General features: G+C 39.6%; 1 protein-coding gene across 1 annotated transcript in view; it reads left to right on the forward strand.

The window, feature by feature from the left end:
• grin2aa (glutamate receptor, ionotropic, N-methyl D-aspartate 2A, a) overlaps positions 1 to 12,994 on the forward strand; it is a 179,880-nt gene that overhangs the window by 109,617 nt on the left and 57,269 nt on the right. Inside the window, exon 3 of the mRNA XM_080906362.1 lies at positions 8,932 to 9,098. Within this exon, the coding sequence (XP_080762488.1) occupies positions 8,932 to 9,098 (167 nt within the window). The remainder of the gene's footprint in view (positions 1 to 8,931; positions 9,099 to 12,994) is intronic.

Below are 12,994 nucleotides of genomic sequence, written 5' to 3' on the forward strand. Positions count from 1 at the left end.
TGTGAGGAGTGACATATTTTTGGAGTCAGTCCCAAGTGGCTGTGCAAGAAATTGCTGTTTGGGGCACATTTTCTTCATTTCTCAGCCCTGGAGGTGGCTGCTTTCATAAAACCCTCAACCAGAAAGCAAAAAACACGAGATTTAATCTGTGAGATTTACCACCAAATGTAAGTTACAGTATACAGAATGTGATCAGTTCCATTTAACAGCTGCACGACTATGCTCTTTATGACTTGCCTCACTTGAATGTAAAAAAAAAATATCTGCACACATTAAAACAAGTGTTGGAAGAGATGCAATTGGATTCAGCTACCAATGAACTGTGGGTAAAAAACATCCTAATCCAAATTTTTAGGTATTGGTTTAGACAGTCTTAGGCTATCCATTTTGAGCCGGCTATGCTAATTTGCACTGGCTGATTTGTCCCTATTTATCCGAGCTTGCATTTCTTCAACTCCAGCTGAAAGATCAAACTTTCTGTTATATACCTAAAGGTAAATCTGAGGTATCCTAATGCTGTTCCTGAAAACATGCCATTAAACTAAAAATGATTTCACACCAGTTACGTATTCATGCTCCCCCAAGTCATCTCAGCCTTTCTTCTGGGCTGTTTTACGACTCCATAAATGTAGGTCTAGGGTGTTTTGTTCCTGTGTAAATCTGGCCTTTGAGGCCTTTGATTTCCTTGTTTTTCCTGGGTAGTGGGTGTTCTTCCATTCTGTTTGAGCTGAGGTTTATATTATGTTGTTTGTGTCTTTGGAATAAACTCAGCATGATACACAGCCCTCTGGCACAGATACACGCACACACAAACAAGACTTATCTCCTTACCTTGAGTAGACGGTGTGCAAGACGTGCATGCTTGCGTGCACAAACATCGTAATGCGACCACATAATGTGTGCCATTTGTGAGTTATGTGTTTGCGTGCAGCTTTCTTGTGCATTATAATTTCCTAATAAACAGCTCTTAAACTTTACAGTTTTATATCTCCCTCTTTTTTATTTTCTTTGCATTGTACCAAACTCTCGTGTTAAACGCTTCCCGTTCTTTAAAACTCTTTAAGGCGACTGCACACTAAGTGCTTCCACACAGGATTACTTTATTCAGTACTTGGAAAGAAAACATGTTTCAATAAGTAATCCTTACAAAGAGGTTTCTTGTCAAAATATTACTTATGTGTTCAATAAGGGCGTGCAGCGACTTCCTAATTCAAAATTCCTATTTTATTGTGATTAGCACCACAGCTCATGTGGTGGGAATTTTTTGGTGTTATGTTTGTTTTCATTTAAAAGAACGAGGTAAGACGTAAGCCAAGAAACTAAGGATTTATTTAAAAAAAAGAAAAAGATAACTGAAGGGTGCAAAACTAGGAAGGAGAAAAAGAAAACGAAAACCTAAAATAGTAAGAAAATAATGGAGGGAAAGACGGAAATTAGGCAACTAGGTACACAGCAAAAATACCGGGACTAATTATGATGGTTATGGCTGCTGATTTTGGCAATTTTCGATAGTGATGATAATTTTCATAATGATCTCCACATTTTCTGTCTGTGTGGCAGGTGTGAAAATGCACAGTCTGTCAAAGCAGAGTGAGAGCAGAGATAATAGTGCTGAGATAAATAACAAGCCGGGCTGTGGTGGGGGAAGATGCCACTGTAATCAGATTACTACATTTTTGCGTGATTCCTCTCCCCACTTGCAAACATCTGTCACATCAGACTTTTTCTTTTATGCCTTATTTTAAGGACACTCAGCAAGGTCCAAAAAAAAGTTTACAGAAATAACAAGGCTTTTCTTTTTCAGTGACATCTTATGCGGCTGTTCATTTTTAATAAGAGGATTTTTAAGGTAAAATGTTAAATTACCCTCCAAGAATTGAGGATGGCTGTTTCTGCTTAGGTGTAAGATTTGGTTCCCAGAGGAGGGTAGCAGCATATTGGCTTTATTAGAAGAGATAGGGAGTGAGTGGGAGAGGGCAAGATGGATAGAGGGAGGTGAGAACAGACAGGGCCTCTGGATGGAGCGCTAACGAAAAAGAAAGGAAGACATAGAGAGGAAGATATTGGACTTATTAGAGAAGAGAGTGAGTGGGAGAAGAGGGCAAGCACAGGGAGACAAATGGAAAGAGAAAGAGGAAGGGAGAGAGAGGATGGGGAGAGAGAGGATGGGAGGGATGATGTTATTTTGTCAGTGTTTCCCCGTGGGGACTCGATTGCTTGTTAAAAAGTCCTGACAGAGGAACCACAGCAATAATACACACGTACACAAACATACACGCGTGCACACGGGCAGTGTTCCTGTGTGTTAAACTTCCAGTAGGTCTCTGTTTCCCCTCTGTGTGTGTGTGTTTGTGTGTGTGTGTGTGTGTGTGTGTGTGTGTGTGTTATCTGCTAAACCGGACTGCATTCAAGCCAAAAATATTCCTCTGTGACGTCAAATACAGCCTCGCTCTCTGTCTGTGTGTGTAGCCGCTATTGCAGTTGAAGGCTACTGTTTCCCTACAATTATTATCCAACACAAACAAAGGATGTATGCCTCCCCCCACTCGTTCACACCACAGCACATCAACAGCCTTTAAAAGTGTACTTTCTTATTCAGAGTGCCTCTCAGAGATCTGCTTATTGTTTTAAAATACTGTGATCGTGTAAATCCCAAAGAAACGTTTGCATATTTGTTAGCCAGTTTCGGTAGAACAATGTGCCGTGTGTAGAAAGACATTTCTAAAGTTCAATGTTCAATTTGAGACTATAAGGAAACCCTGAAGAGTCTTACTTTGTAGAATCTCATATAGGTTTATGTGCAGCTTTGATTCTACTAAAGAACTTTTTTAAAATATCATCTGTAATGGCTGTACATTCAGCAGCCACTTTGTTAGTTACACATTGCTAGTAACAGGTTGAACCCCTTTTGCCTTCAGAATGTATTTAATTCTTTTTGGCACAGATTCAACAAAGTGGTGGAAATATTTCTCAGAGATTTTGGTTTACATTGACATGACATAACCAGATCCCAAGATTGATCTGTTGGAGAGATCTGGTGACTGGAGAGGACATTTGAGAGGACTTCAAACTGTTCAAGAAATCATTTCCAAGTGAGCTGAGCTTTTTTGACATGGAGGATTACCCAGCTGAAACCAGCGATTACTAGTGGGTACAATTGTCCAATTTTTGTGAACTCATGTGCATTAAACCCTCAGTTTTCTGTTTCAAATGACAGGAGTTGCACCTGGTCTCTTTCAAGGTTCGACTTGTTGTGCATTCAGCGACATTTTTCTCCATGCCTTGGTTGCAATAAGTGGTTATTTGATTTACTGTTGCTTTCTTACAAACTTGAAGCAGTCTAGCCATTCTTCTCTGACATCAACAAAGCATTTTCACCCATTGACTTGCTGCTCAATGGATATTTTTCTTTTTCAGACCGTTCTCTGTAAACCCTAGAGATGGATGTGTGTAAAAATTCCAGCAGATCAAACCAGGCCATCTGGCATCAACAACCACACGAGGTTCACGGTCACTTAAATCACCTTTCATCCCCATTTAGATGCTCAATTTGAACTTTATTACTTTGTTTTATCAGTGTCTACCTACATGCTTTGAGTTGCTGTCATTCTCTGATTAGATTTGAATTAACAAGCAGTTGAACAGGTGTAACTAACAAAGTGACTAGTGGGTGTAAGTTTAACCTTTGGCAATGCCTTAATATCAAAGAAAGAAAACAATTTAAAAACCATTAGCAGGTGGACAGACGGACCTTGATGATCTTGTTAGGGAAAAGCATCTGTAATTGGGTGAGATGTATTAAGCAGGTACTACAGTCTCCTAAATGGCTTAAATTCTATAACATTGGACTCCATATTACTTTTAAAGCATACAGTTAGACATTACTATAGCCCTGTGGCGTTATTGCTGTTGTTTACAGACAGGCTGGTAAAAGACTTACATTTACATTTATGCAATAATCAGATATACTCTGTTCTTAATAAAGTGATGGTATATACTGTTTGTGAATGTTCAAGCGGTCAGTGGTCAGCGCTGCCTGCTCAGTTTTTCCTCCTTTGTTTTTCGACAGCTATTTTTGTGCCTGTTTATATTTAGCAAGTGGCCACTGAGGAATTTTTGTCATATCAGTGTGTTTCTCCTCCCATGAACCCAGCAGATAGCTGGCTATCTATGGTGAATATGTGATATAAAGATAGGTATGACACCCCCTTTATGATAAATGCAGATTTTGGTGTGCTTGTTTTCTACGTTATCAGGCCTTTTGTCTAGGTGAGCCTCACAATCTCAACTCACAATACACACTTATCTCTGTGTGTGCATTTCTGAGCGTTATATGTATCTGTATGTGTGTATGTGTGTATGTCATAAGACTAGACAGTGCAAGATGCTATCAGCAGTAGAGGATATGAGGACTACTATTTATAACTCCCCTCTCAGTCTCAATAGACACACTGTCCTGCCCCGTGGGGTAGGTGCATGTTTGTTGTGTGCATCGCTGTTGTCGTGTTTGAGTGCATGCAACAGAGTGCGAAATTTAAGAGAGGATGGAGACCAGGAATGTGGCAGACAGGGGCGAAAGGGAACGAGCTGTGAGTGACAGCCTGTGCGTTAATTTGTGTGCACGCACGGGTGTTTTTGTGTGTGCGGACACCACAAGCTCAAGGTTTGAGTGGAAAGCAAAGACATGTCACACTTGACAAGGGTGAAATGAGAGGAAATGATTGGCTGTTTTCTGATGTCACGGATTGTGAGCTGTCCTAATTAGAAACAGTCATACACTGCTTATTCACTTCAACAGCCTTCTCTCCACTGCTCTGCCCATTCCCTCTGTAGTGTATTCTTCTCTCTGCCCTCTAGCTTTTCTTTCTGTTTGTGTCTGACTGATTTCATGTATGTGGGAGTTTTTCTGCCTGCAGTCTCCATTGGTGCTTTAAACATAAACTTTCTTTTTCTTCAAGATCTCTTTTATTAAAATACCAATTTTTAAGACTACCAAAGTCTGGTTCGCAATGTTCTCATTGCACTTGTTTCTGTTTATGCTCGTAAAATGATATGAAGCCCAGCCTAAACCCAGTCAGTTCCTATGTGCAGTTGGCTTCTGCTGGGATTGTAAAATATCATTTCCCTGAATCTGCTATTATGAGATTCAGGGAAATTAAAGAGACACGATTTGGCTTACATGAATGAATACAGGCACAAGCCTCACTTGACACCAGCAAGGAGTAATTATTTTAGGGAAAAGGGAGATTTTTGGGTACTTTCCTCTCCTGGGAAGCCTTAAAGCTTGAATTCCTTCAGATGGGCAGAAACAAGCAAAAAAAAAAGCACACTCTTAAAGTGCAGACACGCATGTATACACAACATATCAGTGGATCAGAGGTCTTGGGAGATTATTCATAACCAGTGTTAGCTTTTGCCAAATTAATTTTGCATAAATGTCGCCTTTGGCATCATTATACTTTTCCTGTCTAGAAAAAAAATGCATTTTGAAATTTGATGTTTTTCCAAGGAGTTAAATTGCTCCTTTATGGGTGAGAAAGTTCCTGGAAATCTATTATGCTGAAAAATGCATTGTCCTCAACAAAAGTTACTGTGGAACAAAAAGTATGAGAGCAGCATGATTACCATTAGCAGTGTATGGCACAGTAGCTCAAAAACACACTGCCGGCAAATATGTTGACAGATGGTTTCCACTAGTTGTATGTCTAAGCCAAAACAAGTCACAAAAGCAAAAACACTGTTCCTTATCTAATTTATCCATATTCACCAACACATAACTACCAGTACCAGGCCTTTATATGTTTACATCCTTTTGTATAATGCAGGAAAGCGTGGGAGCATCGGCTGCTGCCGTGATGAAGACAGGGAGTGACAAGTCTTATAGCATGATCTCCCTCCTGTCCCACCATGCTCAAGCATCGCTTCAGTTTCTACCCCATTAGAACATACAATAGAGCGCCGAGCTGCACAGAGAGTCTCTGAAGAACACTCAAATCTGAGTATAGTGAGCCAGCCCCACATACAGATACAATACCATTAAAAAGCACTCAAGCGTCTCGATATAGGGAGAAGAGTCTCACTCGTTTTCTCATTCTCCAACACTGACCCAAATAATGCAAACAGTGAATTCCCGCATTATTTGGAGGCTATCAAGACAGTAGAAAAGAAAACGATAGATTGTGCAGAGGCGATGAAATTACATGCAGTGCTCGATATGGTTACAAAAGCCATCCAGTGCTTTCTGCTGGTGTCTCTTTTTATTCTCACAATGCGTTTTCAATATATTGTACAAAACCTACCCTGTAGAGAAATGCAACTTTACCTGCAGGAAATTGGTGATACGCCAATACCCTGTAACCTAATAGAAGAGAGGCTTATAGGAATAGAAAGTACTTGATATGTTTAATTGATGCAGCTGACTAGTTCCATACATTTAGTTATTAAAATCTCACATAATCAATCCGTGTTCCTGATAGGGGGGAAAAAACGTGAGTACTAATTACATCTAAACCTGCTGCAGCTTATCAGTCATTGTAGTTAAAGTGTCTGACTACTTGACCCTTTTAAATATTATTAAATGAAGCCAAATGTAGTGTACTTATTCTTGGGAAAGTGTGATCAGAGCCTACAGGCGGATGCTATTTGTTAAAATAAATATTATAATGGTGAATATATGAATATGAATATGGCTGTGTAGTGTATATCTGAGCCAGAAAAGTGTACAGTAGTGTGTGAGTACTTTCCACAGCTGTGTATTTTCACTCATTGTAGCAAAACACAAAGTGAGTCAAGATCAGGTTGAACAAAGTGTAGATCTGACTGTGATGGATTTCTAGTAACAGCACAAAATGAAATTTGGACCTTTACATTACCCTTTCATACATGTCATGGCTGAAATACAGAATAAGATAAGTGGTGCGGTGCCACAGTAATCAGTGTCCCAACCTGAGAATATAGAGAAATTTTATGGTAAGCTAGTGAGTAGCATAAGCATCTAAGTGAGTTTTACGGTGGCCCTGAGGGGTCAAACTCACTCCAAAACTAAGGGAAAAAAACCCCAAAACGTACAAAACGCAACAGAAGTATTTTTGGGGGACAACAACATGTTGGAAGAGTTGCCAAAGTGACAAGCTAACAGCAAGTGGCTAATAGCAAACATATGTTTACAGTGTTATATGAATTATGCAATTAAAACACACATTACCTGCATTTTTTTCTCCCTAACAACACAGATGAATCCTCTGCTTCTATTAAGCCTGTCTCAGTGCAGTACTTATATTAATAGTTTGGTTTTCTGTCACTTCCACATCTTGTCCGTCACAATATTGTCTCCCCCGAAAACACGTTTTTTCAGATTTTTTTTCTACTTCCTTTGTGTTTTAATTAACTTCTTTTTTCATGTGCTTTTGCAGCATTTTTCTTTTGCTGGTGTTTTCTTATGTTGCGGTTCAGTTTGACTTCTCAGGGCCACCATAAGTTTTCCATTCACAATGCATTTGGGAGTAATGAAATGGAATAACAGTACAGCGTCTGAAGAAGTTACTCAACAGCTTCTGCTTGAGTATGGTAGAACCCGATTGAGCCATCATCACTACCAAAGGCCACCATAAACCCAGTAATAATAACAATAATGGCAGTTTGTTTAGTTAAAATGATAATTACATGTTGTAATGATAGTCACCTCTTTGGGCACAGCAAATTGCCCATCCGTATATAGTTTTTTATGGGTGCAGGGTTTGGAATGATTTTTGACCTTTTTTAGGTCTCTCTAAAGGTCTCTTCAAAACTGATTAGACTTGACTGTTGCAGCATATGGGATTGAGGCTAATGTTCGGCCCTATTACAATATGCAGTGACTCAGAGCATTATGGTTGCTGTTTCACTTTCTTTTTTTTTTCAACTTTAGCCACACTGTGGATAAATTACGGTAGAAGCAGGCCGCGGGCAGTGTGTACTAGCAAAGTGTGCCTTTATGTGTCAGTTTGTGTAACCGTGTGCAGCGCATTTATTAATTTTGAGGTGTGAGCCCAGTGTTTTGTTCTGTTTCTTAGCCTTTATGGTTTTTAGGTTGTTTTTTTTCCCCAAGCTGTCAGGTTGCAGCTTTACAAACACACACACAGACAGAGGAGACCTCCACACAACCCTGCCTCAATCATAATAAGAGAACCAAGTGACACAGAACAAGTGGTGTCAAGATAAGGTATGTGTGAACTCTCTGACATTTCAAGGTAACAGAAAAGCACGAAGATCGTGCAATACTCAGCCAAAGACAAGGTAACACATTTGCTCGTCCACACTTTTTGCAATGCTACACTCTTTTTAATTCTTCGCTGCTTTCTCTAATTTCACATCATTTAATAGTCCACTATAATGAGTCATTTTAAATACAGCATAAATGAATAGAAGTAATTTGTCCATCTATAATTGTGCTTGTCTGCGCTGTCCAAGCTAATGTCTGAGTTTGGCTGAATTAAATGGCAAATGATTCTCAGTCAGGTTTAATGGAGTGAATATGAGCGACTTGGAGTGAATGCAACCCTTGTTCCTCAGAACCATGCCCACAGAGTTCTGCAGCCTGGTCTGTACTGCACCAATCCAATCTGGTCTTAATTGAATTGTTCTGAGGCCCTCATCCATATATTTCCTCTGCAAGAAACTTATTACTCTCAATCTCTGTATGCATGTTTGAGTGTGTATGTGTGTGGGTGAGCAACTGAGAGAGTCTGTCTACTCATATTGTGCCAAGATTTAAATGCCTTGTTGCTGATTGATGTTTCCGAGATGCATCACCTATTCCAAGTTCGAATAGGTGGTGGACTAATCTGAAAAGTGCAACCGCCCCCCCAAAATAACAAAACAAAAAACCCCAGTACAGATAGTCTAATGAATATTCAGCTAATCTTGTGTCTCTGTGTTTCTCTTTGTTCCTAGGATGTGAAGTCAACGTTCTTCCAGTTTGGTGCCTCCATCCAACAGGAGGCTCTGCTCATGCTGAACATCATGGAGGAGTATGACTGGCACATCTTTTCCATTGTCACATCAAAGTTCCCAGGCTACCAGGAATTCATCAACATCTTGAAAACTACTGTGGACAACAGGTTAGAACAATACTGTGGTGTGTTCTCAGTTCAATTCAATTTTATTTTATTTATACAGCGCCAAATCACATATTGTTAGATAGACCCTACAATTAATCAACAGAGAAAGCCCCAGCAATCATATGACCCCCTATGAGCAAGCGCTTTGGCGATAGTAGGAAAAACTCCCTTTTAACAGGAAGAAACCTCCAGCAAACCAGGCTCAGGTTGGGGCAGCCTACACCTATTGCAGTGTAACTAAGGGAGGATTCAGGGTCACGTGATCCAGCCCTATATTCTCTAGCAAAAATGATAGTTTTAAGCCTGATCTTAAAAGTAAAGAGCGTGTCAATCTCCTGAATCACAACTGGAAGCTGGTTCCACAGATGAGTGGCCTGTTCTTCGTGCTTGCATTGTTTTTCCCTATATGTTTTTAATCCTTTCACCATGAACTGGGGCTGTTAACTCCACTGCTGCTGCTGGGTATAGTACAGGAAATGCCTCCCACCCTCAGGGTTAGTTATCCCCCTACAACTGGCTGTGGGACCAGTCTGCCACTGCCACTCTGTATTTATGGTTATTGAAGGCTCACAGGATTAGTAGCCCACAGTGCACACATCCGACCTGGGTATTTTCTGGCTAGTCAGCTGCCTATTGGGCTACCTGGTTTATCATAACAGGACCATTTGCTTGTCTCAAAGATTAAAGAATGCAGGCAGTGCACTGAAACATCAAATGGCTCATTAAATCAGTTATGCTGTTTGTTTTGATATGTGGCAATTATCCAACCATTTAGTTTTTGTAACGCTGTTAAGTGTGTTACATAACACAAAATATTAAATGACATTAAGGTTTGCAGGTATTAATTAAATTAAAGTTTCAGAAGTGGAACTCACGATGATAATCATAGCGATAATTATGATTTCTAATTTTATGATAATAGTGGATGCAAACTTTCTCTCACGCATACATAATGTTTTTCTAAAAACATTTGTTAAAACAAGGGATGCAGTTTCTGATTTTGATTGCATTTTAGATCAGTAACTTGATTAAATGTTTTCCGGGGGAGTTTCTGGAGGTGTTGAGTTGACCCAGAAGCCCCTCATTTGCAATAAAGTAGCCTAGACTTTAACTTTATGCTGTTTAGAAGCCAACCACTCAGTGTGCATTCCCTCAGAACACAACACACTGCAGTGCTACCAGAATGCAGGGCATTAAAAAAAAATACCTGACCGTTTTTTCAACCTGTTTCTCTCTAAAAGAGTGAGCAGGTGGGTTTCCACTGCTAATCATTTAAGTGTCCCCAATCCTCACACAGCATGTTACAGGATTATCAAAGCATTAACCAACCCTGCCAACTCAGTCTTTTAACTAGAAACACTTTCAATGTATTAAAATTAACAACATCAAAATTACATTACACCAGTAGAAGACTAGATGAATTGAAGTACATCCATTGTGCTCTTCAAAAATATCCAGCCTAAAAGAATTTCGTAAGCATCCTTTCAGTGAATGGGGATGATAAGTAGGTTTACTGCGCGTGCAGGTTGGCTGTTTGCCACACCTTTAGGTCATTCTGACTGATGGTGCTTGTTTCAGCGGAGAGAAAGAGGAAAGTACAGCACGCCATAATTTTGGGCAAAAATGGTCATATTAATGATACATGTTCAGCACTGTGGAGATGTAGGCAAGGACTGGTGCCTGTACCTGTGATATATTCAAGCTCACCTGAGGTCTTTCTCATCAGCAGTTACTCTTAATGTCAGACGCAGCAGGGATTCAACAGCTTCTCCTACTCTATGCTTTGTTGATGATAACTAAAGCAGTTTAATTACAGGCAGCAGGTGACAGACATGTTTAATACATTCATATGGAGAGAAAGGAAACTTAAAATCCCAGTGTCTGTATTTGTGCCTTTAAGAAGTGATCTTGACTCCAGTGCTACTTTTAGCTGCCCCCTTGTCACAAGGGGTCACCACAGCAAGCAGCTCTACACGTTTGATTTGGCAGAGTTTTATGCCAAATGCCCTTTTTTGACACCATCCCATGTCTACAGCTATATTACACAAAACCTGTCTGTTTGGTTGTCTCCAAATTCCTCCTACATGATCAGGAGTTAGGCAAGCTAACTTGGCATACAGGTACATTTCAGAGCTCAGAAGGTTTTTATCTTCAACAGAGATGATGATGTCATCGTGCTGCTTAGCAGCAACCTACCAACAGGTTAAATGAGGACACGTAACATATTACAAGAGCGTTGTATCATTTTAACTTCATGATAACATCTAATTTAGCAAATATTGACTGCTGAGATCACCAAATGTTTATACTATCAATATTACATTAAATCATTTGACACCTTAACTTATGACATCAGGTTTAATGTATTTAGGGTCTATATTAACAGTTTAATGTTGGATAAATGACTGGATAAGCATGCTTAAAGGCAAGGGGCTTTGAAGCCATTTGATTTAGTCCAGGCTATAAAATTCATTTTATGCACTTTTATCAGGTCCATTTTATTAAGATTAAACAATGAGACATATGAAGGTGTAATCAGAATGGAAGTTCAGTTATTAGGTGATCTTTTACTACGTAGATCTATATTCAGTTTTAAAAACATGTATATACCATTTTTTCATTATATGTTTGATGGAAGTGAACAGATGAGTGGTGTATCACAGTTATTTTGACCATGGATAGTAGACGTGGTCCCTTAATCATACACACAGAAGATATAAACACATTTTAATTTAAACAAACCCCATGTTTATCTTTAAAACAACCTCTTTTGCCTCTTTTTACTTTTTTCAAAGTGTTAAACAGTTGAAACCAGGGCGTGTATTTTCTCATCTCAGCTGAGTGCAGGTGGGCAGGTGGTCTCTCTGTGTAATCTGCAGATTAAAGGAGTTTGCATTGAGTTTTTGGATGGGAATGTAAATGAGCTGGACCAATAGAGACCGGTGTGTTCTCCATCATCTCAAACACAGAATATGGTGTTATCTATTTCAATTAAGGAGACCGATGCATAATTAAAGAGCATCCTGAAGAAACCCCCCCAACATTAGATGTGACTATCAACTTCTATTTACTGTTTACTTATAATATAGCATTCAGCAGCATGTACTGTGTCTTTTTCCTTGGGCGTGTATGTGTGTACTTGTCTGCATGTGGATCATTTTCTCTCTATTAGCTTTGTCATCTGGGACAAGTAACCTGTCATCACTTTGAAAAGCAAGAAGAGGCCAGGAAGTCCCAAATCACTCTCATGTTACACCACCTGTCCGCTGAAGGGTCCTACACAATGGTTAACTGCCATCTTTGCCCTATCGTGTGTCACACTTTGTATTCCTCACTCTCTCTTGTGTATGTGTGTGTTTTTGTGCATGTGTGTGTGTGTGTGTGAATGCGAGCATCACTCCCTAATCCTCACTCTGCCTGTTCATAACTGCTGTCAACTTGTGATACCGCAGAAAATCGCCAGTTTATCGCACAATTATGTTCTTTAATTGCGATCATAAGTGCCGTTTCCCTCTGTTTCTGCGGGTCTTTAGCCGCATGTACTGGGACCTTCTGATTATTATTACTCGTGACATTATGAAAAAGAGCAGCCAGTCCCACTGGATGAGAGAGATGCTCTATAAATTCATAATCTTTTTTAATGAGCACTTGCTATTTCTCACTCTGACCACTTTAGCTAACTGGCTACTGAATTACAAGGAAAAAAAAAATCTTTGGAAATTTTACATGATTGCTTTCCTTTGCTGCAGTTTCGACATTATAAAGTAGCAGCCCCATGATTGCGCTGTGGGAAATCAATACGTATTACCCTTTTTTGTGTAAAAGGTGACAGAAGCTGCATTATGTTTTGATCACTTCGCTGTTATGTTATCACCAGTGTCACCAATTAGCCCAAT

The sequence above is a fragment of the Rhamphochromis sp. 'chilingali' genome (genome assembly GCF_963969265.1).
Source record: "Rhamphochromis sp. 'chilingali' genome assembly, chromosome: 15".
Lineage (NCBI taxonomy): Eukaryota > Metazoa > Chordata > Actinopteri > Cichliformes > Cichlidae > Rhamphochromis > Rhamphochromis sp. 'chilingali'.